The 26,134-nt window shown below is 36.0% G+C and overlaps 2 protein-coding genes across 6 annotated transcripts in view; one reads left to right on the top strand and one right to left on the bottom strand.

The window, feature by feature from the left end:
* Positions 1-7,418, bottom strand: part of LOC110028692 (glyceraldehyde-3-phosphate dehydrogenase GAPCP2, chloroplastic) — a 27,344-nt gene extending 19,926 nt beyond the window's left edge. The window contains exons 1-5 of the mRNA XM_020730642.1: positions 6,954-7,418; positions 6,547-6,641; positions 6,365-6,432; positions 6,224-6,262; positions 3,958-4,058 (exon numbers count right to left, since the gene is read on the bottom strand). Of these exons, the coding sequence (XP_020586301.1) occupies positions 3,958-4,058; positions 6,224-6,262; positions 6,365-6,432; positions 6,547-6,641; positions 6,954-7,055 (405 nt within the window). The 5' untranslated portion in view covers positions 7,056-7,418. The remainder of the gene's footprint in view (positions 1-3,957; positions 4,059-6,223; positions 6,263-6,364; positions 6,433-6,546; positions 6,642-6,953) is intronic.
* A 7,332-nt stretch (positions 7,419-14,750) lies between these two features.
* Positions 14,751-26,134, top strand: part of LOC110028733 — a 62,635-nt gene continuing 51,251 nt past the window's right edge. For 2 of the 5 annotated variants that reach the window (XM_020730706.1, XM_020730703.1), the window contains exons 1-3: positions 14,752-14,987; positions 15,823-16,818; positions 20,508-20,558. In XM_020730706.1, the coding sequence (XP_020586365.1) occupies positions 16,642-16,818; positions 20,508-20,558 (228 nt within the window). In that variant the 5' untranslated portion in view covers positions 14,752-14,987; positions 15,823-16,641. Of the gene's footprint in view, positions 14,988-15,822; positions 16,819-20,507; positions 20,559-26,134 lie in introns of all 5 variants that reach the window. The other 3 variants (XM_020730704.1, XM_020730705.1, XM_020730707.1) reach the window with 3 other exon arrangements.

Raw genomic sequence — 26,134 nt, 5'->3', positions numbered from 1 at the left:
AAAAAATGAGATTTAAATTTTCTTTTTCACAATAAAATCATCAAAACAAAATAGAATCCAAAGTCTTTTATCCGTCAAAATCTTAATTAACTTGCCATAAGATGCACAATGCATCAAGAGTTTAGCAAGAAAAAAAGGATTGCACAGTGACGAGTTCATTAATTCCTACATGCAATGTGACCTTCTACATAAAAAAAAAGAGAAAAAAAAAACAAGACAACATAAGAAAATTAATCAAGTAAAGAGAAATAACTCATTTCTCCAACAAATTTACAAAAGTATACTACGATTTATGAACAAATTTGCATCAAGAAATTTTTACAGGAACCCTTGCACGCCGATATCATGTAAATCAACATAAAAAAATAAAGCAGTTTCAGCTTTAACTCAAATTTGGCAAAGAGACGGCCAAATTAAAAACAAAAAAATCAGCTCAACAGCAAAACCCTTGCAAATTTCTAATTGGGTTACAAATTTAAAAAAAAAAGTACAAATGAACAGAAAAGAAAAACTTACCTATCGATAAATCAGATGCTCCTAGCTAAAGCCAATGTCGTCAACAGTGGAGAAGGCTCTATTATTCTGAAGCTTCTACTCTAAAGAAGAAATCCCACTGCCAGACAGAAAAGGAGGAGATTCCTGGACCGCAAACCTTCGACTTCTCCTCTTGTAGAAAAATAGAAATTTCTTTCTCCTCCTAATATAAACATTTACCATTCTCTTGCTATCAGTTCTATCGAGGCTTACACCAAACCAAAGAAGGATTAGCAGATGGTATGGACGACGAACCAAAGTGACGCGAAGGGTCGGCGACTGTTGAGAACGAAGGGTGGGAAGAATTTGAAAGCCAGTGGAAGCTCCACCGAGGACTGTAAACCCCAAAGAAGAGCACTGCCAAAGGAACGCATGGGAAGAATTTGAAAGCCAGTGGAAGCTCCGCCGAGGACCGTAAACCCCAAAGAAGAGCACTGCCGAAGGAAACGCAAAGAGAAGGAGTGTCGAAGCTCGATCGCGAGCAGAGGGCGATCGCGAGATTCCAGGGCAGGGGAGTAATTACAGAAAAAACGCGACAATGGAACGCCGCCCGCGGGGATGATCCCGCGGGCGACGTTATTCACAAAATAAAATTCACGTTTTTTGAAACGCAGGTAAAACGTGAGAAACAAACAGTACAACGTCGTTTTTGAAAACGCCGCCGCACTTATAAGCTGCCCCAAACAGGCCCTAAGTTGCATGGGCTCTCGAGCGGACCGCTTTGTCTATAAAGTAATTTGTAAGTTCTTGTCTAGTTCAAATATTCTTCCAACAAGGATCAAAGCAGGCAATATTGAACCTTCACCTTAACCAAATACATTCTCCTTACAAAGATTAAAATTAACATGATTGATATTTCTATAAATTCTCGTAACGAATTTTAATTAAATTATGAATGCAAACATTTTAAATATCAAAATCCTCAATGATGATTGTGTTAAAGTGAATCTCAATGTTGAACGAGCTTGGTAGAAATAAATTTAAAACACCCACATATATTCTATCTCTTGATCTAATTTTTTGAACTTAATCATTTGAGAATCAAACACTAAGTTCTAGAATATAGCGCAGTTGGAAAAAGTAATCATTTTAGAATTGCCTCCACTCTAATAAACATGCACAAATATTTTCAAGCCTTGCAAAAAATTTTCTTTTCAAAATGAAATTCAATATTTTTAAGTGACATTATCTCTCGAGCGTGTTGCTTTGTCTATATGGCAATTCATAAGTCCATCTTGTCTAATAAAACTCTTCTTCTAACAAGAATCAAAACCGATAATATCGAGCCTTCACCTTAAGCAGTCCCATCTTCCTTACAAGGATTGGAAATTGACATGCTTGATGTTGCTTTAATTCTCATAATGAAGTTTCAATCAAATTATAAATACACATATTTTAAATATCAAACTCCTTCTCGATAATCGTGTTAAAATGAATCTCAACGGGAGGGGCTTATTCATAAAAATCATAAATTCAAATTATGGAAGTCTAAAAAATATTTATATAAAATCTATCATTTAAAGCTAATGAGCAAATTTTATCAACCATATGCATCGGTTTGTAAAGGGTGACAAATTTATCATTAATAGAAGTTTATAAAGTGCGAATGTCATCTTTAATATATACTACATTTACACTCAAAATAATCTTATGCCTATATGGGTGTGGCCTAATTTTTTGTTTGCATGGTTTGACCACTAGGCTTCATAAATGAACCAGTTACCGCCAAAGCCATTTGATCAGATGATTTGACTAATAAGCTCCATTATATCATGATCACTGCTGTAGCCCTTGTGCTCTCTAATGATCTTCTTTCGTTTGAGTTGTCAATTATATGATATACCCGATATGGTAATAAATTCTATATAAGCTAAAATTGATTTGAATTTGTTTCCTTAGTTAACTTTCATCTTAGGTCCACAATGTTCCCTTGGACAAAGTAATTATCAATTGGGTCGGTTAACTCTTTTAATTTAATTGAACATAAATCATGACAACCAAGGATCACGAAACTATGCGATCTTGATTGATTTTATAATACAAATTTAGATTTACTGCTATTACGTGCTAAGTTTAAATATATAATACCTAATGATTAATCTTAATCCAAAGTCTTTTCCAGTTATTGGGATGATTAACCATCGGGGGCCTGTGCCTTTGAAAAAATTCGTATCTTAGATCTTAAAAGTTCTCATAAAATGAAAGCAAAATCTTTAAGTAGTGTTTTATTTATTGCCTCATCTACTTTCTGAAAATTTGATCCAAACTGTCTCGTCACAATCTCATTCATGTCGAGGGAGGTCGAGGCGCAAATTTTTGGAGCCCATAATAATTCAATTGCTAATTATGTCATTAAGAGGCACATCTAAGACTAATTTGAAAGCTATAAGTTTCAAACTCAATGGCCAGTGCTAATAGTCTTAACTAGCTTCTCGGGTTAATGTTTTTTGTTGCATAACATCACATTTCTAGTTATGGTAATGTAATATGGTCACATCTCTTCACTCTTTAGATTAGAGTTCACCTTGAATGTGGAATAATAAGATCTTGAGAAAGTTTGTCATTCATCCCAGCATTTATGTCCCAGGCAAAAGGCAAAGGTGGGAACATAAAGCTTCAAGAAAGCTAGTATCTGTCTGTCAACTTTTTTAAAATCAAAAATTGAAAGTAATTTTAAAATTTAATTTAATATAAAAGGTATATAGTTTGGGATTTGAAAGTAATATGTTTTAATTAGGCATGACATCGCCATATAATTTCCATATTTTAAGCGTTGGGTCATTGATATTCAAAGGAATAGCCGCCCCAGTAAGGTAATCTTCATTTCATTTTCCACAAACAAACACCTTGAAAGATTGTGGCCATTGCGTGGAGCTACACCCACTAAGTTAGTGCCCTTGATTTGGAGAATGAAGCCTTCATTCCTAGTATTGCTGCAGGAAGAAAGCTCTAAGAAGGAAGGTTACTTAAAAAATAGAGCTCTCCTCCCTATTGGCCAACTGGTGACTCAAAATCTATGGATTTAGGAGGAACTCTCCTGCTGATGCAATGTTGAAAACAATGATCATTCTCAATTCCTCGGCGGAATACAAGACGACCAAAACATTGACATAGGATTGGATCGCCACTACCATCTTCCTGCATTTCCAATTTGCAAACTTTGTTTGATCTATCTATAAAAGAAAAAGTAATTGTGCATAGTCAACCTCCAACAAAGCATAGGTTCCCTCTCTGATTTATTCTACACGTAAAATAATAAAAGAAAAAATAAATTGAATCAAAGTTACAATTGAACATCTATCCAAAATCTTTAACCCCTAATAACACAGTATTAATTACAATATTGCAAAATTAAATCCTCTGAATGGTGATTTCATATCTCATCCATTCCATAAATGAGTAAAATGATAAGTCCAAACATACCATATATTTAGCATCAACAAATGGATCATTGATAGTCACCACGTCAATGTCATCTCTTGAAACAGCTATGCGTAAGACCAACCTCCCAATACGACCAAAACCTGAAATAGTTCAAGTTCTATTAGCATAAAAAAATAAGTATCACTATCCTCACTATAATAAAGAAAATAAAAGTTTATTGCATTATCCTAAACAGCACAAACTTGACTAAAAGAAGCAAATAATAGTGCAATTAGGAATCTTAAGCAAGTAGATGTTCCTAGAAATCAGCATGAGTTATCAACAAAATAAACATAAGCAAGTTTAATCCTTAACACAACAGTCTTATCGAATACTTTAACAAGTATAAGCTTTAATCTTTACTATATGTGCTTGAAAACTATGAGAAAAGTACTGAGAACACAGCGTTTCAAAAAAGAATAACAATGTCCTTCCACAAAAAGCTACCTATAACACATTTCTTAGATTATTTTTCATTTTTTATCAGCACAGAATATTTTTCCCTCAAATGAATTATGTTAAGAAACCTAACTAAGTATAACCCCCAATTGAACAATTAAATAAAAATTTGAGGTAAAAACAAAAATCATCATCATGGAAAAGATGGCCCATTTTGTAAGACTTCACAAAAATGTGTCCAATCAGTCTCACAGAAACTCCTAAGTATTCCTTCAGTTCAAAATTGAAGAATAGTGATTGAGTGAATTACAATTTAGTCATCATACCAAGCATGTGCAATTGTGCATCTTCTATAAAGTAAATATAGGGGAACCCACGCTACTAGACTTCCAGAGGAGATGTCAGAGAGGACATCTTCAAAAAATACCAACCATCACCAACAAGTCAATCAGTAGTAAAAGATCTCAGGTATTTTAACCAAATTTTATGTCACAATCGATCAAATATGTGACTTTAGCCCAACAACCAAAATAAGTCTTGGAAAGGCAGATTTTTTGTCTAGTGTGGGGTCAATGTGACATTCGCACAAACTTCTGAGTATCCACAAATAAACTAACATAAAAAAAAAACAAAAGAGGCAATAATTATGGCATCGTGAAACCCAAACTAAACATTCACTGTGAACATAAAAATGTTTGCAAAACTTCAATCGTTTAAGATCACTTAAGATATAGATTTTTATTTTACCTATGGTATTCTAACTAGCTATTTGAGAATGCACTAACATGCCCGTGATATAACTATTGTACTGAATTTATATTAAAACTTGGATTCTATTCATAAGCAACTTCTAAATGCAATGCTCCTCTATGACAATGCCTATGCATGAGACTTTTCGTACTTTTTTAGCACTATTGTGATGGCTTTCTCACAGATGATCCCCAATCTTATCACTTTCTGGATATTAATATAACTAATTGGAGTTTATTACAAAATTTATAGTAGCTAGTCCATGGAAGCTTCTTATGTGGGCTCTTTCGATCCTATGAAAACTCCACCATTCCTAAACAAGTCCTTCTTGTGTGAGCCTTCAAGTTCTCCTTTGGTAAATCCAACGGCTTCTACCTTTGTGACTATTTCAATGAGTAGCATGTATCATATCCTGTCAAGTATTCAAAGGCAAAATAGAGTAGTATACCGATAACATGAATAAAATTATTATCAAGCATGCAAATACACTTCTTAATCTGGTGTAAGATTATGATACTTGGCCAGGAAACCCAAACAAGAGTGGCAATCGGCTTGTTAGGCTTGCTTATTTTGTTACTTTTCTTAATCATGCAAATTTAGTTTTATGCATCTTATTATATTTTCTAATTATTTATCATCATTTTTGTGAGGCATTCAATCTTCGAATGCATGCTTCAGTTAATTGTGAACAAAGAAGGGCGAAATCAAAATTGTGATGCAAAACTATGGCTTTCTAAAAATTTAAAAAATACCACTAAATGAAAAAATATATATATATAGACAAATGGTGTGTGTTTCAGAAATATAGAAGCAAAGGAAGGTGAAACCAAGTATCAAGGAATGGTTTCCTTTTCAAGTAATAATATAGAAACTTCATGTTAACCCCAAAAACAACCTTATGCATGGCATCTGATGAATTGATCTAATCTGTCATCTTTCCTCCTAACCTGATTTTTAAACACAACCTGGGTTGCTAATGCATTCATCCAAGGACAAAATATATAAAACCGCATGTTGACTAGACTACCAAAACAATTTTTCTTGTTTAAACATGCTCCTCCTGTGAGTTTCTCTGATAAATGAATAGCAGGTGTAAGATTATTAATAAAATGCATACCATTGATGCCAATCTTTGCCCTTCCATCACTTGATGATCCTAATCATGGAAAGGGGAAAAAAAGACAAATTTTTTTATCACAAAACCAAGAAGAATTTTTAAAAAATTACTCAATATCCAACACCAATAAAAGATGATTACTTGGAACGACCAGAGGTGCTTCGGTTGCTGTGGACTTGGCGGGCTGAAAGCTTATTTCACTAGTTGCCCTGTAAATCACATAAACACATGATTCCGTTAGAAAAACTAGAGGAAAAAACTTCAAATGTAAAAGTAGACAATAAAACCAAATTATGTGATAAACAACTGTGAAACTGCTTAACTGTAATGAAACCACGCCCGAAGAAAGCGTAGAACGTAAGGCACTTGAACGGATGCAAGCAGAGCCGGCGCTAGATCTCCTTCTCCGACAAAAAACCTAACCAGGTGTAGAAGCATTCAATCAAAACAAATTGGGTTATTAATATAAATAATTTTTGAATCTTATGTTCCATCTCGATCAATTATGCAATTTAGAAAAATGTATACGCAATATTAAAGAGGCTACAAAAATCCGATGATTAATATTGCATTAAACCGCTAAGAATAACCGGCCGCTTGGCAAAAAAATGGAAGGAATCCCAATAAGAAAAAATATATATATATATAATCCCGCATTAAAATTACACATAAACTTAATTAGTCAATTAACCCGTAAAGCACAGCCGAAGAGGATGACAGATATCGATACCTTGAACGGCTCCGGAGCTCGAACTATTGAATCGGCATGCAAATAATCACGGTAAGCTTCGGGAAGAGGAATGGCGGATCTTAGGAGAGTGGAGAAAGCCATTATAAGAATTACGACTAGCAATGCGTAGTTACCTCCCCTCTTTCTCTTCTCCCCAAACGACAACGAGACCTATAGGCGGAAATTGAAGGTAAGCAGAAGATTACAGAGGTTGGTGGGCGGGGGATTTATGGCTGCGGAAGGGTTTCGAGAGGCAATTTCGTGAAAGTTGCTTTGAATTGCTGATTGGCTAGATCTTGCGGCAGGCGGCTTAACCTTTGAAACCGGAAGAAGATCGGCCGAACCGGTGGAGCCCATCAATGGCCGTTCAGATGACCGTTCGGTCCTCGGCGCGTGCTCTTCGCCGTTGGATCACGGACACATTCAGGCGGGGGGCACGTGCGTTAATTCATCAACAAGAATGGGGCAGCGGAGGGGAGCGGCGGAGATGCGGAAGTCAATTTTTAGAATGCGGTTGGTTTGGTTGTTGTCTTTGAAATTGTTATAAAGCTGTTGCTGAAAATTTATTATTTAGGTGTTAATATTTTAAAAATAATTAATTTGCTTGAGAAATGTAGTTTTGATAATATTATATATTGGTATAATTATTATTATACCCATAAAATATAATAAACACAATGCAATTTAACTATTTGAAAAACTGAGCAGTGATTCTTGTGAATTGAATCCAATAATAATTTATCATTTTTTTTTCTCTCACGACGCCAAAGATCATATTCAAATGAACAATAACTCAATTGTAAGAAATCTTCAAATTATGCCCTCCAACAACAGCATAAATGCAGTGATTGTCACATATCAAACGATCCAACTTTCTATGACTCGGATAGCCGTGGATATAAATGTCTCAACAATAAAGACAAATATATTGGGTTGCTTGACTAAACTCTGAAATTCTAACTTTAGATCATCTCAGCCAAAAAATAAAAGTTTATTTACAAATAAAAAAAATAATCCAATGCAGTACAATCTGTTCTTCGAACTACATAAAGACTGTCAAAACAATTGTAAACCTGACAACAACAAAAGTAATGCCAAAATAACAAAATCAAACATGAATAAAACCTTCACAAGAAATTTCAGGACCTTCACAACATTTTTCAACGTATCGTCCACTAAATATCTCTTATCGACAACCCGCTCATGTATTGTGTCACTTAGCTCATCGTCCCACTGGAAAAACTTGCAATCTCTATTCGTTGAATTCTTTGGGCATATGTAGAACCTTCATCATATATTGTCCCCTTTCTGAGCTGTCAAAACAGCACATAAAAGATTGTAGTCACTTAAAACAGATTGATGTTTAATCCCCTTGGAGCTTGTTGAGTTACTTGAGTTTTTTTCCAATGGTACAATCTTGTGCATTAATGATTAGCGCGGTTCATATGTGAATATGACTGTAGCACCAAATATAATTTATTTGCTCGCACCCAACAATGAGTATAAAGAGAAAGGTTTTCAAAATTATATGAGTACATAATCAAATTATACAAAATCAACCGGACGATCGACAATAATCGGGCAACCGATTGACGAGATTTCGCGTTGTTGATTTTGGCCTCTTCGAGCATGTGACCATCAACACCAATTCATCTATCTGCTATAATCTTCAAAGTTTAATGATTAGCAACTTGTTTTTTAAAAGTGCACATCTATTTGAGGGTCTCCACAGCCACCGACTTTTCCCTCGAAGAGAAGTCGTTGGCGGATTAAAGGATGCCACGATCAGAGCGTTGGGAAAAAATCATGTGAGAGATGGTAATGCATGGGTGAGTGTTTTTTCCTCAGTGTCGTTCATATTCTTGTTGACGACATGTACGCTCACCGCACTGTTTGTTGGATCCAAAATTGTCCTGTGGTACGTACCCATGACATAGAGTGGTAGGAAACCAGGAAAGAGAGAGAGAGAGAGAGAGTGAAATAATAAGAGAGAGTGATGCAGGTATTGCCCCCATCGGGGCAAAGGCTAGGGGTCTTACGAGAGCTTACAGACTCATTTTATACATAGAAAGACGGTTTACATGTGAAGGAGAGAGCCCAAAATGGCCTCCCTCACCTTACATATAAAAAAGTCATCATATTTATAGATTATAAGATGATAAATAAAAAAAATATAAGTTTGCCTCTGAAAGTTATTTTTGTTACTCTTTCATATAGTGGTGATAAATATTCACATACTTGGGTATGTCCAATGAGACGGTCGACCGACAGAATGCGATCGGCCGATAGACTGCAGTCGGCAGACGAACGAACTGTAATTGGCAGACGGACTGTCGTCGACCGATGGATCAAGGGTTGGCCAAATAAGGTGATCGACTAGTCTCTACTACCATCGGATCTCATCTTAATCTGCACGGGCACTTTTCTGTCATGCAATATCATATATGTCTTGATACGCCGTCAACATATTTTCATCATCTGACACGAATATCGAGACATAACACGGATCTCGAGATAATATCTTGAGCAAGAAACATTCAAACTTCAATTAAGAGTCATCCAGAGCTCTGATTTCAGCAAACTTATAGTCAAACTGACCGAATCGATGAGACGGACCTAATGATATCAAAGTTAGTCCAATCCGAGTTAAATCAAGCCCAGTTCAAGTGATTAAATCATTCTTAGAAGATTTCTGGACATATTTGAGAGATCAAACGAATGTCGAATTCAGAATCGAGCAAGTCGAATCGAGCATCTCGACAAGACGAATCTAACGAGACCAAGATTGCTCAATTCTGACATCATTAAGGCACTCAAATGTCCACCAAACGTCATCCGATCGAGGGAAGCTCTTCGGACCGTCCGATCAAAATGGTTCATATTCCTGCATTAATTGCACCCAGAATACAATAAATAGAGCCCCACCCTTCACATGAATGAGAAAGCTTAAGAGAGAACTTGAGGCTTTGAGAAGAAGCTCAAGTCCAAGATCATCCTCGCCATCATCGATCGTCGTCGACCACTACTAACCGTCGACAACCACCGCTAACTTTCGTCGACCACCACTGACCTCCGTCGACCACCGCTGACCTCCGTCGACCACCGCCGATCGTAATCGATTGTCGTCAACTACTATCGATCATCGCCGACCTCCATCAATCACCGCTGACTAGACGTCGTCAGTTGACATTGTATTTTGAAAAGCTAGTAACCATTTCCCGCCTGTGGGACAAGGGACATCTGTAATTCTCAACTTATAGTGGATTTTTACAACTGGGTCAGGCCTTGTGGTTTTTCCCCTTTACGGGTTTTCCACGTAAAAACTATTGGTGTTATTACAACTTGATTCATTTTCATCTGAGTGTGTGCTGAATCATCACGCAGCGCTAATACGATAATCCATTACTCAACCGGCCCCAAATTTTCTAGCATTTTCTAGCGAACATCCTGTCTATTAACATTTTTTTTTTTGTTTAGCCACTTCATCACATATGTTTTTTCTGTCATGCAATATCATAAATATGTACCATGTATGTCTAACAACCTCTCATAAGATAAAGATCCAACCTTTAGCCAGTTAAGCTCCGCCAATTTATATCAAAATACTCATAGTTGGATTTTTTAAATGAAGAGCATCGCCTATCCAACGCCTCAATTTTCATTAAATTAACATAAAATAGTAATATAACTATATGATTAAGCCATATATTTTTATAACATAATAACAAAAATTTAACACGTGTGATATCATATATGCATTTAAAGCATGTGATGTGTGTTTCTTCGATCAATGGCCACGCCTATTTTTATAACGTAAAAACGCGATAAGAAATATGTTTAATAAAATAATTATTTAATTAATTTATTTAAAATAAATTTTCCGTATTGAACAAAATTGAAAAAAGTCAACCTAATTTAAAACTATCAAATGTGTCCTTAAAAATCGTTTGCTGCATACTATTCAGATCAAAAAATCTCATAAATAAAACTGTAGGAATTAATTATCAAATAAAAATAAAATAGGGATATGCCGCTTAATTATTTATTATTACTATTATTATTATTAATTATTATTATTATTATTATTATTATTATTATTATACATTGAAAAGGCAAATTAATTGATATAAAAGGGCAGATACAAATGTTTTAGTGAATGGGTACAAAGAGCCCACTCATAGAGATTTCAACTTACTCAAAAGATGACATAAACCACACGTAATCTCGAAAATTATAAAAAATGAAAAAAAAAACACATAATCATAGCGTGTGTTGTCGGTGGATTTATCACTTCCCCTTCTGATCAATAGCTGGATGTTCGATGGAGAGCTCACCCTTGGGGGGTATGTTGATCCATTAACTACTGATCTAAAACAGTCTGTAGCACACCTTGATCCTGATCTTCCAGTACTTGAGTACCCTCGTCTCTCGCGATAAGAGGTTCCAAAAAACTTCAGCTGGCATCTGCTACAAAAAAAATTGTAGTATTTATGGTCTAAGGAAGACAGTCTTAACAACAGTGGGAAAAAAACTGTTGATCTGGTTGGTGAAGAGTGGCCTGATGAGTCAATTTCTCGTTCAACATTTATGGAAGATTAAACAGTTTCTGCTATATTTTCCTCCACATGGATGATGTGGTTAAAGCCTACCGATCTCAAATGTGGGTGAAGCCTGAAACATTTGATAAGGGTGTGCCCAAACAATTTACAGTGATTGCAATGGTGAGGTTTTTGTTTTGCAACAATTGGCTGGCAATATTCATTGCAGGTAGTACTAAGCCATATTTCATCCACATCAGGAAGGGTGATATCCCTTTCATGAAGGATTCTTGCAACTGATGGCCTGGATAGGTTGAATGTGGGTATATCCAATTTCATGTCTCCCCGGTGCAACTCCAATAGAATAGAGAACTTGGTGGTTGAAGTAGTGCAACTTTAAGTCAAGTAGTTTAAACCAGATTGAAACTGTAGGTGGTTTTGGCTAGGGTCAAATTTAGGAGACCACTCAAGTAGTTTCATATATTTCCCATCTATTGTTATAAATTTTTTGGAAAATATTTCGGCATAGTCCTCCACTTTAGATAATTGTATCATCACATGTATTTTATCAAAGAGACCAATCTTCCAAAGTCCCAATAGTTGGAGATCTTATAAAATATTTCGAACAATTTCCATTTTAGGATGTCCCAACTGAAACTTCTCAATGAAGGCGAATTTGCACTTATCAACCAGGTTTTAAACTTTAACACCAGAAAATAATATAACTAGTTAACCACTCTTCCTAATTGTATTCTTGATGAGATTGCAATCCCCCTGGCCTTCAAATAATTCATGATAAACTTGAGGGAATATCTGATCTTATCCCACAGAGCCAACCATATCAACAGAAGAAGCCTTCCCAATGTTTAAAATTGAAGTATTCGGTGGTTGAGAAGAAGCAGAAGACATGGAACAAGGAGTTGAACAATGAAAAGTTACAGGGATTGAGTATGGACTGCAATCATAGCTGACGTACGTGCAGGGAGGACGAGCTCACTTGCGTGCAAGGAGGGCACGAGTGCAACGCTCAATCCTGAGCAGTCGAGCAGAAAGAGAGAGAGTCAAAGTCGAGTAAAAAGAAACGCGCGAAATCCATGGGACGAAAGTGAAGAAGATGATGATAACACAACCGAAGAGGTCGACCAAAAAAACTAGTCGAAGTGAAGCCGAAAGAAGAATCAAACACCATCGGTATGGTGGAACCCTAGGACGTCGATGTCGACACACACACACACACACACACACACCACCTATTATTTACATCCAGTAACACATAGTGCTACTATTAAATACACATTTTCATTCATAAATAAGGGAGCGTCTACATAAAAATTGAAGTTTATTTGTTAGCCATGCAACACAAAACATAGGGGGTATATATATAAATCTTCCTAAAAAATAATGAAAATGAATGATTAAATATCAAATGAGTTGATGAGTAAAATATACATTATATTAGGGTTGAATACTGATTTATCCAAGAATCACACCCAGTAATAAAACACAATAAACGAGAGATAGAGAGACATATAGAGAATTGAATAGACGCATGTCAATCATATTTTATTCATAAAATGACCTCTTTATTTATGAGGGAGTTGATAAATGTGATTATGTTACATTTTGCACATGCTTAAAGAGAGTCGTGTTGAACATATTTGATATTTTACATGTATGAGTTTATTGCTTAATTGTTCTCTAGGTTGGTTGGCTAAGCTTAATTGACTTGGAGTCTACAAGGTTGGCTTGATTAGCTGAGATCCGCTCGGCTATATGAGATCAACTTGGTCAGCTGAATTTGGTCGATATGAGTCAGTTGATTGATATGGACTGATTGTTGATCATTTACCCTTCATGAGGGGCCTCTGGATATCTCTCGGAGGGTTGTAGATATTAGAGATCCAGTTCTTCTTTGGATTGACTCTCATGTAATATTTGGTTCTGACATCCTTTTGTCTTGTTATTGTTCAAATGACTCGTTCCCGCATCCTCCCGTTGTTTTTGGTCTGTTCCGTGGTTTGGTCGCCTTTGGCCTTAATAGCTTTAGCTCGAATAGTTTCACTATGTCAGACAAATAAGTCTCTTGGTTTTCTGTCCCGTAGATCCTACTTCTTCGTACTATTTTCTTCTGGACCATCAGATCTCATCAAAATCAACGCTATCATATTTTTTTTATGTACAATTAGTTATTTAATTTTACCTTTTTTTCCGTCCATGCAATACATATTTCTTATTTTATATCATATATTTTTTTCACATAATTAATGTCATTTACACGTACATTATCATGGACATATTTATCTGTTATCAGTTATAAGGAAATGACCTAAAAAATACTCTAATTTTCAAAAACTAATTTCGGCCGTCCAATATTAATTAGGGCAATTTACATACATACCGCATAATTTATTTTGTTTTTATGTCTAATTCCTAAATCTTAATATTTCCATCCTAACACTCACAATTTTAAATTCTTTTATTAAATTTTAAATGTCAAATACACCTCTAACGCATAAATTTATAACACAAAGTGTTTTAAGAAAAATATTAAATTTGGAGCGCTGATATGTAAATTCATAAGATTATTGTGACACTTTTGTAAGGAAAAATACTACGTCAGGATGGCTCCTAAGGTATATCTACTTTCGGATTATAATATTTGATTGTGTTACGAGAATATCCTATCTACGTTATTTGTAAAAATGATGTGTTATTCCAATATTATACGATATTATTCAATTATTTTGCGGTGTTATTAGAATATTTCATCGGGTTACGTGATTTGGGGCTATGTTATTCGACATATTCCCGATGTTATTTCAATTTCCACCATGTTATTGGAATAACATAGCCCCAAATCAAGTAATGTGGGGGAATATTCCAATAACACTTGAGCCTCAAATCAAATAACGTGATGAAATATTCCAATAATATCGCAAAACAATCGAATAACAACATATAATATTAAAATAACACATCATTTTACAAATCACATATAAGATATTCTCGTACACAACTAAATATTTCAATACAAACAAAGCTTTAGGATAGAAGTTCTGATATAATATTTTTTCATTTTGTAAAAGTTTCAATTAAATTAAAATATTTTGAGTCACCTCTAAAAAAGTCACTTAAAACACACGCATGAGGTTGACAGTTGCACATTTTTTAACACCGAACGGCCAATAAAACCATTCGAATTTTGCCACGCGTCCTCCAACAGCGACGCACTATCTTTAGCTCTTTAGTCCAACCGCTTTCACCGGATACGGGATCTCTCCACTGTTCCCTTTCTAACTTACGTCTCCTTCTTCCTCTTCCCCCACCCTAAAAAATCACCAAACATCTCACAGGTACGTGTTCTTCGATTTTGTTCACGACTTCCAGTTTTAAGACGATTTTCGTTCCTGTCTGGCTGTCTTCCCCAACATTTATCCATGCACCATTCTTCTTCAAGATAGATTCTATTGCCTCGCAAAGATCATTTAGCTGGGCGGTAATCGCAATGCATGCTGTGTTCACTTCGCGTTCAGTTCGATTCTGCTTGACCTAATCATGGATTTAACTGGATATTCTTTTCCGTAAAACAATTTTTTCGGTTGTGTTTCTTTTTATGGAGAAATAGTGCTTGCTGGAAGCTAGGTTTTGTATCTCGATTTCCTTTTTTTTAGTTCCGTACATTGCAATCGTACGGTTTTTTTGATTCGAGGAAGTAGCAAAACTGTCATTGATAAGAAACTATACAATTTAATTGGGAATCAAAGAAAGGCTTTGCAGGTGGGAGGAAATGCATTCATTAATCTAATTTCACACAGGTTAAATGTAGTGTTAAATTTTTTAAGCTCCTTTTATTGTATAATCTGCACGAAGTTAATTGTTGATTACAGCAAAGTGGAGTTGGATTTAATATTTGGGCTTTTGCGGGTGGTAGTAGTTAGAAATTATTTCATTTCTAACTGATTTCGCGTGAATTCAATCACTAAAGGAGCTTTAAAGGTGTTCATGGAGTTTAATTCCGGTATTTATTTCGTATCAACTCTAGCAAATCAAGAATTGTTGCAAAATAAGTGAAATCCATGCAAAACACAGCGTGAAAAAATATAAAACATCATCACCATATAAATACAGAGGTTTTATAGGTTCTTTCAATTGATGGCCATGTCCTGTTGCTCCCAATTCAATATTATGGGGAAAATATAATTTATGTTTAAATTTTCGTAGCACATTTTCTTTGCGAGACAGAAATAGAACTTCACTTCTCAGTATGAATATTTCAAATTTCATTTTTTTCTAAATCCAAGCGACAAAATGATCCCTTTGTTGTGTTGCAGATACTCTTCTCTATCCATTTTCTTCAGACGATAATCCTTTTCGCAAGCTTCTCTTCAATAGCCAAAGTATACATCTGCCAATCTGACGCGGGAGCGGGAGCTTCCCGCATATTTTTGCGACACCTGCTACATGCTACTGTACCGCGAACTGGCGGTAACTGTAGCGGCAGTCGTGGCTTGGACCGGTCAGGAGTCCCCTCGACCGTTCCTTCATCTGTAACTCATTCCGATGTGTCCGTCCCCAAACGATTCCCCTGTTCCTCCCTCCAGCTGCCAACCTGCTGCGATAAATTCAGAAACAATTTGCTTGGTGTTATTTATAAACTTGATGTCATTAACTTGGTGTTTCGTTGCCCATAATAAATCGAAGTCATCAACTTCTTATTCATTTAGCTTCTATGAAACAAATCACTTCGCTTCAATATTTTTCTCAAGCTTCTGACACTACTATAATGAAGATTATAAACCATGTATTAGAATTATTTCAAGTTAATGAAGGTGCAAGTTTAGGAAGTTTAATAGCGGCAACTTGTATGACTTTTCTAAACTCACAAATTAAAAAATTATAGTACGTTTTTACATGCACTGTAAACATTTTCTCCTTAACCAGGAATGTAAGGTAGCTGAATATTTTAGCCAAGAATTTAATTTATTGTATAGTAATTTCAATTGTTTACATGCATTCCTTATGCTTATACTAAATACCACTACCACATTAGTTGCTGAGAGCGACTTCCTTAGAAAGGCTGCAATTTTTGCATATTTATTTTATTTTATATTATTTATTTGACTTCATTGTAGATTGTCAAATGCTTTAATATGACTATGTACTACAAATATTGGGATGACTGCGTGGATTCGAAAGACATGATGCTAATGTGGGATGATATTGATGTGAGTAAAGAATGGGCTGATGCTGGAGAGAGGTTCGGACAGAAAGTTCACTTATCACGTGATCCTGATGGGCAGACATATCTTACACAGACTGAAATGAGGGTAAATGAAAGAGTATATTTTTCATCGGAGTTTCTAGTCTGTAGCCCATTCAATTTCATTTTACTTTCCTTCAAAATTATTACACAAATATTTTTTGAAAACTTTCTGTTTACTCGCAATTCATGGATTAGTTTTAATGTACCACTTTGTAATTTTTTTGACTTAGATAATTTTTATCTCTGTATTGCTTTTTTTTCTGCCCATTAATATAGTGAGAATTTTCTGTGCAACTTATAGGGAAAATGCAGGACAAATATATTTCTGGATTGAAATGTTTCTTTCATAATATTATTTGCTCTTTTCCATTGTGGATTTTGGATCATATTAATTTCTGTAAGAATGAAAATAGGGCAAGGTGTAGTTTCCATTTTAATTCAATGATTTCTTATATAGTGTTAGCTGGAGCCCGATAACTCCCGATCCCGCCTTCCATTTTGCGAATCGGTGCCAGAGCTCCCTGTTTCTGATCGTGAAAGATCGCGTCACTTCCGTCCGCGCCAAATCGTGAAATGTCGCGAACCGCTTCCGCCAACTCCAGCTCACGTTCGCGAATCGACGCGCTTCTCTTTCTGTTTGCGCTAAAATGCCTTCGGTTTGAATGAGAAGTCACGGTTTGAGTTCTTCGGTTTCCTCGGGATAGAGGAAGGTTTCCTCGGGGCAGAGGAAGAGAAGTGCAAGAGGTAGTTTCTTGCGGCAGAAGGAAGAAGAAGGAAGAATAAGAAGATTGTTCTCCCTAGGCTTAATCTTGGTGGCTTGTGGCAGAAGAGAAATTGAATTTATTTCTCTTGTAAGTTTATCTTCTTCAGTTTATCTCGGTGTAGAGTTTCTTCGGTGTATCTCGGTGTAGAGAGAGAAGAAGAGAGAACAACGAAGTGGAAGTGAGAGATTCCTCTTGTAAGTTGACGTGATCTACTGGTGTAAATTTCTCAAGTAGTAAAATCTTCTGCAACTCCGTGGACGTAGGCAATTTGCCGAATCACGTAAATTTGTGTGTTCTGCTATGGTGTTACTGTTCTTTTATGGTGTGAATTTTTTTCATTCTATTTTTCGCTTCGTAGATCGTTTTCTTGTTGATTTATAGATATACCAAACGAACTGGTATATCTAGATCTTGCAACAACAACTGGTATCAGAGCTTTGTTCTAATCAGAGGAAGAATGATGACTGCAGATGAAGTGAAGGTTTCAGGGATCGAAAAATTTGATGACACAGATTTTGGTTACTGGAGGATGCATATATAAGACTACCTTTATGAGAAAAAACTTCATCTTCCGTTATTGGAGAAAAAACCTAAAAGGATGAATGAAGCTGAATGTAATTTGTTGGATCGATAAATTCTGTGGGTTATTCGATTGACCCTATCGAGGTCCGTTGCATACATCGTTGTCAAGGAAATGACAACTGTAGATCTCATGGCAGACTTATCAGGTATGTATGAAAAACCATCGGCGAATAATAAGGTGTACTTGATGAAGAAGTTATTCAATTTGAAGATGATGGAAGTTGTTTCTGTTGCTCAACACTTGAATGATTTAAATACTATCACAAATCAATTATCGTCTATGGAAATTGATTTTGATGATGAGATATATATACTGATCTTGTTGGCTTCATTGTGTCAGATAGTTTGGAAGCCATGAGGATAATAATTAGCAATTCTGCAGGTAAATCTGAACTGAAATACGATGATATTCGTGATTTGATTTGGCTGAGGAAGTTTGCAGGAAATATTCTGACGATATCTTATATTCGAGTTCGACACTGATTGTTGGTTTCAGAGGGAGATTTCATGACAGGAACTCAAGTATAGAGAGATCAAAATCAAAGTTTAGTAAACAGACAAACTTGTTGGAATTGTAGCAAAACTGACAACATGAAGAAGAACTGCGTGAATCTTAAGAAGATGGAGAATGATAACACAAATTTGATATCTGAAGAATCACAGGATTCACTATTGTTGACGGTGCATAGTTCTGTTGAAGACTTGATATTGGATTTATGGACTTTGAATGTGGTAGAAAATTTACTAGAGGCCACAGTACAAGGCAGTGATGAAAGTTTAGAGAAAACTGGGTCCGGGGCACTCATTCTTATTGTTTCACAGACAAATGTTGAAGAACCACAGAGGTATGAAGAAATTTTGCAAGATGAAAGTTCAAGCAAGTGAAACTGACAGAACTTCCACCAAGGAAGAAGACATTGTACAACAAGTGGGTGTACTAGGTAAAGACTGAACGTGATGTCAGTAAGAGGTACAATGCTAGACTTGTTGAAAAAGACTTTCAGAAGAGACAGGATGTTGCCCATGCAGTGGGAGTTGTAAGAAGAGATAAAAGTGACAAAAAAATAGCTTGGAGGTGCAAAACTATGTGGAGCCTGCTGATATGTTAACTGTGGGTGTTACTCATTAAAAAACTGAAGTTGTGCACAGCTTCAGTTGGTCTTCTGGAGTAAAGACAGAAGCTTTGAGTTGCATAGATGGAGGATTCATAGTGGATGATTCAAGTTGAAGGATTCATGTTGAAGAAAAGGGCGACACCGCCAGTGGAGAAAATCAGTTCGAGGAAAGAGATGTTGTAGCATGTGTATCGGTCTCCAAGTGGGAGATTTGTTAGCTGAAGCCCGATAACTCCCGATCTCTCCTTTCGTTTAACGAATCGGCGCCAGAGCTTCCTGTTCTCGATCGTGAAAGATCGCGCCACTTCCGCCAACTGCTCCCGTCAACTCCAGCTCAAGTTCGCGAATCAACGCTCCTCTCTTTCTGTTCGCGATAAAAATGTTCACACGACTCTCATTTGGTTTGAATGAGAAGTCACAGTTTGGTTTCCTCGGGATAGAAGAATGTTTCCTTGGGGTAGAGGAAGAGAAATGCAAGAGGTAGTTCCTTGCGGCAGAAGGAAGAAGAAGGAAGAAGAAGATTGTTCTCTCTAGGCTTCTTTTTGATGACTTATGGCAGAAGAGAAATTGGGTTTATTTATCTTGTAAGTTTGTCTTCTTCGTCTTCTTCGGTGTATCTCGATGTAGAGTTTCTTCAGTGTATCTTGGTGTAGAGAGAGAAGAACAGAGATAGAAGAAGAGAAAACAATGAAGTGAAAGTAAGAAATTTTTCTTGTAAGTCGAGGTGATCGACTGGTGTAAATTCCTCAAGTACTAAAATCCTCTGCAACTCCGTGGACGTAGACAATTTGCCGAACCACGTAAATTTGTGTGTTCCGTTGTGGTGTTACTATTCTTTTCTGGTGTGAATTTTTCTCGTTCTATTTTTCGCTTCGTCGATCGTTCTCTTGTTTTATGTCTATGTACCACAACAACTGGTCTGGTATAAAGATTTCACAACGTATAGTTGAACAAGGCTCTAGTATTTGCCATACTCATTTTAGTGTTCCTTGTCTTGCTTGCTCTTGTTGAAGGAAGAGAAACATAAAATTTTTGATGTTATTCTTTTCAAAAGTCATAATAAACCTTTATGACAATGTGTATGCCTTCTCTTGAAAAGTAGGCCATGTTTTTGTAAATATGATGCTAAGTTTGGCCACATAAATTGAGTTGAGTGAAATTGGTGATATTTTATGGATATTCAAAGATGGATTTATTTTACAACTTTATATTAAATTTGAGATATAAGTTTTTATTTTATTGCTTACCATCATTTCCAGAATAAATTTTAGGTTTTACATTATTTTTTGCAGGCGGTGGCCAGAATTGTTGTTGACAGAGATTTCAGATCACAGCTTGACCCGGTAAATTTATTTGTTTTGTTCTATAATGGCTTTTTTAGAAGGGGTATTCAGCCTTACTCTATAATCAATAATCCAATTTTCATATGATAGCTAATAAACAATAGTGTTGGTATAGAGTTTCTCTTTAAGTACGAGTATACCGTATAAAAATTATTACTTTCTTCATGGAACTCTATTTATGCAATACGAATGTAGATTATGAGCAAGTATTGATAATATGCACTAAGTTAATCTAAAATGCAAGCATCAGTCTCTTACAGGACATTCCATATATGCTTCTATGTTTTTCATTTTGAAATTATACATGGATGGCTGAACATCAACATTTACGTAAATAGATCCAACGATAGCTTTGTTTTTTCTTAAGGGCCATTTACATATGCAGCACATAATTCTTATTTATTTACAAATCTCAGGCCTAAACTTTCTTACACGAATCTTTAATGTATGGCTGATGTTGGTGTGCTGATGGTTATTTAACACGATTTGTAAAATGCACGTGCGTAAAATAACCATCTATTGATGTCAATTTGAAATTATGCATGGATGGCTGAATGACAACATTTACGGAATTAGACACAACGATACCTTCTTTTTCTTAGATGAATTTACATAAATAGCATACAATTCTTATGTATTTACATATCTCGCACCTAAACTTTTATGTTTTTTCACATAACACTCAAATTTTTAATATATGGCTGATGTTGGGTGTGCTGATGGTTATTGAATGCAACTAGTCACATATTGCACGTTCTTTAAATGTACATAGCTATAGTAGATAATATGTAGATGTCGATAACTATGATGTAATATCAGCAAATAAAATATTAAATAGTGTAAGAATTTTACTTTTTTAAAGGATGGTTGTACGAGCTAGCAGGCAACCAAAAATATAGGAAGAATAAGAATCCTTGCCCACTAATAGATTGTTGTTAGGTATGACTCATATACCATAAATGGGACAAGTGCTAGGTGCTGGAGCGGAGCGGAGCCCACGAGCAGAGTAGAGCGGAAGGATCTATCCAATCAGGGGTGTTTCATTATGTGGGTTGGGGGTGCGGGTGCAACACCTCCGCGGTTTGACACATTGGTAATTTAAGTAATTACATGTTGTACTATAGAGTTATATATATGTCATGTTTGTAACTCTATGTGAAATTCTGAATGTTGTATTATGTATTCTTTTCTGAATATTGAAAAGAAAGTCGCCGCTCTGCTCCCGAGGATATAAACATCTTTGTCAAACATCGTAAATTTCTGTGTGTTCTTTTGGATTTGTGTCGATTCCTTTTTTTTGCACTAATTTCTCAACAATTGGTATTAAAGCGAGGTTCGAAGGCAGGGAAGAAAAATTTCGGCGGCGCAGGAATAAAGAAGATTTGGCGGCTAGGGCAGAGGAATTCGTTGAATTCCAGCGCTTCAACGATTTAGCAAAGAACTTTGGCGGTTTGCGGAAGATTGTTGGCGCAAGCAACAAGGAGTTCGCGAAGGGCGCGAATTGCGTTGGAAGACCAGTTTGCGAAGGCGAAGGCGAAGGCGAAGGCAAAGGCGAAAGAGTTTGTGGGAGGTTGGTGGGCGTAGGCGCGAAAGATTGTTCGCGGGAGGCCGCCGCCAACGCAGGAGTTTGCGAAGCCGAAGCGGTTTGCTGCAGGCTGTTCGTCGGATGAGAATCAATGAATCTTCCATCTCCACTAGAGGGAATATTCTCTCTAAAACGCAGGAGGAGCTCGATGCACGCGGAAATTCACGGGAGGAGTTTCGCGCCGACGTAGATATTCGCGCGGGAGGTGTATGCGGGATTCAATTCTGAAGCTGCGCAGAGGAGTAGTTCGCCCGGTGGCGTGAATTGCTGAATCGCGCTGGAGCCGAAAAAGGAAAGCGAAGGCGAAGCTTTTATGGAAGGAAAGCGGAGGCGAAAATTTTCTGAGAAGGAAAACAGAGTTTTCTGGAAGGAAAATGAGCTTTTCTGAAAAACAAAAACGAAGCTTTTCTGAGAAGAAAAACAGAGCTTTTCTGGAAGGAAAAATGAGTTTTTTTGAAAAGCAGAGGCAGAGCTTTTCAAGAAAGAAATTGGAGCTTTTCATGGAAGTTTAAGGAAAAGGATTACTGAGAAAATTTAATGAAGGAAAAGTCATTTTTTTGGGAAACTTAATTAAAAGAATCTTAATTAAGGGATTATTTAGAAAAATTTGTGGCAGGATCAAAGTGAGGATAATTTATGGTACAAAATTCGACGTGGTGAAGTTCAATGGAATTGATAACTTTGGATTGTGACAAACAAGGGTTAAAAATTTATTGGCTCAACAAAGAATCTTGAAAGCTTTGCAAACATCAAAACCAAATGCTATGAAGGATGAATATTGAGAAGAATTGCAACAACGAGTGACAGCAACCATATACCTATGTCTGACAGATGAGGTTATGTATCACATGATGAATCTGAAATATCCAGGGGAGGTATGGAAGAAATTGGAAACTCAGTTCATATCCAAATCTTTGATGAATAAATCGTATCTGAAACAAAAACTGTATGGGCTGAAGATGCAAGAAAGTTTTGATTTGGCGCAGAATGTGAATGTCCTGAATCAAATAATCACTTGTTTTGATCTGAAGCAGCATGTGAATGACTTCAATTAAATAATCACGAATTTATTAAGGCTTGATGTGAGTATTTGTCGGCACTATTTTGGTTGGGGGAGTTGCCCGTAAGAAGCTGTCGGTCACCGGAATCGAGATCCCGTCGCCCGCTTCGGAAGGACGTTTTTAATTTACATATAAATTTAAGTTTAGAAAATTATGAAATCAAACTGACCCCATATTTTTCATAGTTTAAATGAAAGAGCACTATACCTCAAATATTTATCCCGAAGAAGGATAAACACAAAACTTGAGGATGAAACTCGATCAAATAAACTAAGAAATATATAACGTCCGTTTGGTCTGCGAAACCGTTTTATTTACCGACAATTTCTCCTATTTAATATAAAAAATTAAATAAGGTTTATATTAAGTTGGGTTCGGAAAAACTTCTTATAAGGGCAACTCCTATAGTTAATTACATCTTAAATAACCGAAGTCACCTAAGAATACTCTCGATAAAAATCAGGAAAAATTATCTTCAAGGATGTCAAAATGATAGACTTTTCAACGAAATCGGACAAAAAAGTGTGCAAAAAGGAATGATTCAAACTTGAAACATTCATTATAGAATCCAACGAAAGAAGAACTAGGGGATGTTACAGATTCGAAGGAGATTCTCAGTGATTTTCCAAGCAATTCTATTGTTTGGCTTCAGTTTAGAGGAGAAATATTTAAGTATTTCATCCTGCCAATTTTATTTAATTAGGGCTTACATTTGTATGAAACGTCACCCAAATAGACTGGAAGATGTGAGGATTTAGGTCGTGACAGACGACAACCTCGGAATCCTAAGGCGAGTTAGGTCTTAGATTGCACAACATGATTGTGCAAAGACTTAAAGATGAGGTGAGAATTTATGTTGCGCTAGACAAATAACCTCGAAGTCCTTTGGCTTGGTTGTTTAATTCTTAGGAATGGTTTAAGATGACCGTTCTGCCCACAATGCTAGCTCGAAGCTCCTTGTCGTGTCGGGTTTAGGTCTTCTAGGGTGGCGAATTATGATGTCAAATCAGACGGCCCTATTGTTGTGGTTCTTTAAACATTTTACGAAAGACATGTTGAAGTTGTACAATGTATAAAATAACAGTAGAATGTGTAGTACAAGACAAGCAGTAGAGTATTCAGTGAAAAAAGAACAGTACAACATGCGGTGTAAAGAAAAGGTAAAATGTACAACAGGAGAGTTACTGCAAGAAAGTAATATGTTGTAAACACAAAACAAACCTGTATATCTGGGAGATCCGCTGTTCTTTAGGTGTAGTTGATGCAACTGGTATAAGTAACAAAATTTGAAGAAACAAGCCGAAATGCATCATATAAACAAAAGCTAATGAAGAAAAGAAACATCGTCCAGAAAATTCGAGAAAGATCGTCAAAAGATTCACGGTAGGAAAAGTATGAGGAAACCGACGAATCGATAAATCGATGAAAAATATAGAAAACATGGGAAAATCTCAGAAAAAGATCATGAGTGCTTTGTCCAAAAGTTTCGATAAGACATGAAAAAGTCTGAAAAGTGGGGACCGTGACAACGACTTTATATATGCTTAAAGATATAAGTATTTAATACTGTTGCTAAAAGATTTAATTCCTCAGCAACTGTACCAAAAACTTAATAATAGTTATAGATTCGATAAAGATGTATGTGTAAAATATTCAATAATTGTAAAGTCACACTTATCAATGCAAGTATACATATCGCTCAAGTAATATAAGGCTCTAATGAAGTCCTAGATATCGATCCCACATAGGGTAATATTAGAACTACGAACTAAGTTTTTAGAAAAACAATACTTAATCGCAATAATGAAGTTCAAATTGCTTATCTGTCACTAATAGACAATTGAAATAAATATGTAATTTTAATAACTCTTAAATAACTAATTGTACTAATAAGATTTTTAATGTGAGATTCAATATATAAGAAAACATCATTCTCCTTCTCAAAAAATTATAGTGAATGAATAAAGTGAATCAGTTCAAATTGTATTGTGCCAAATAAGAGCATACCTATTCTTTACCCTTTGGTCCAAGCATAAAGAACATTGACTAATCCTACGCTTGTTTACTGAATCTGCGGATAGTCTGGAAGGATACCGACTCTCACTTCTAGACTACCCACCGTGCCCTAACTATAACACTAACTGGTCCAAAGGTTCCAATATCTCGACCAAATTGATAAAAATCTAGTCTGTCACTCGAGAATCACCAACTCTACGCCTATCAAAACTTCACTCTAAAATCTTCAATTCTACGCCCGATAATTTTATTTCCCTATTTATATGCACCCAACTTCCAAGGGCTTTGACCTCCCTGAATCTTGGATGTAATCTTCACTTTAGTTGTAAAACTCAACATATTTTAGCAAATCAATTAACTAGATTGAAAGTAAATTAAGATCGAAGTGAAAAGATCATCACAATTTCTTTAACATTTTTATGGCTAAACCAATTCAAATCACCATTTCACAATTCTCAAGACAAGGAGAAAGACAAAGAAAACTATTTAAATCTCATGGGAAAACACAACAAAACTCGGAATTCATATATAAAAACAAAGTCATACAAACTACAACAAGTAAATAAACTTATCTATAATTTCTCCCCAAGCAAACTCTCGAAGTTCCTCTGAATCTCTTCCTTTCTTTACAACACACAGAATTCCTCTTCGAAGCAGCAAGGAGGAAGAAATCTCTCACTTTCCCTCTACTCTTACAATCTCTCGAAGAATTTCACACAATTTAGACTCTCTACACTTTTCCAACACTTAACTCTGGAGTCTTCTCTCTCTATTTTCGGCCAAAGTCTTTTCTTTTAAGATGTGGATATGAGTTTTCACAAGAGTGGCCTAAGCACCCCTCCAAAATTCGTCCTCATCCAATGCATTCCTGGACATAACCGCCGTTCCCCTCCTCGGCCGCCCCGCGGGCGCCC

Source organism: Phalaenopsis equestris, unplaced genomic scaffold (genome assembly GCF_001263595.1).
Source record: "Phalaenopsis equestris unplaced genomic scaffold, ASM126359v1 Scaffold000522, whole genome shotgun sequence".
Lineage (NCBI taxonomy): Eukaryota > Viridiplantae > Streptophyta > Magnoliopsida > Asparagales > Orchidaceae > Phalaenopsis > Phalaenopsis equestris.
Note: the sequence above shows the minus strand (reverse complement) of the source record. Positions and strands in the feature narration are given on the sequence as shown.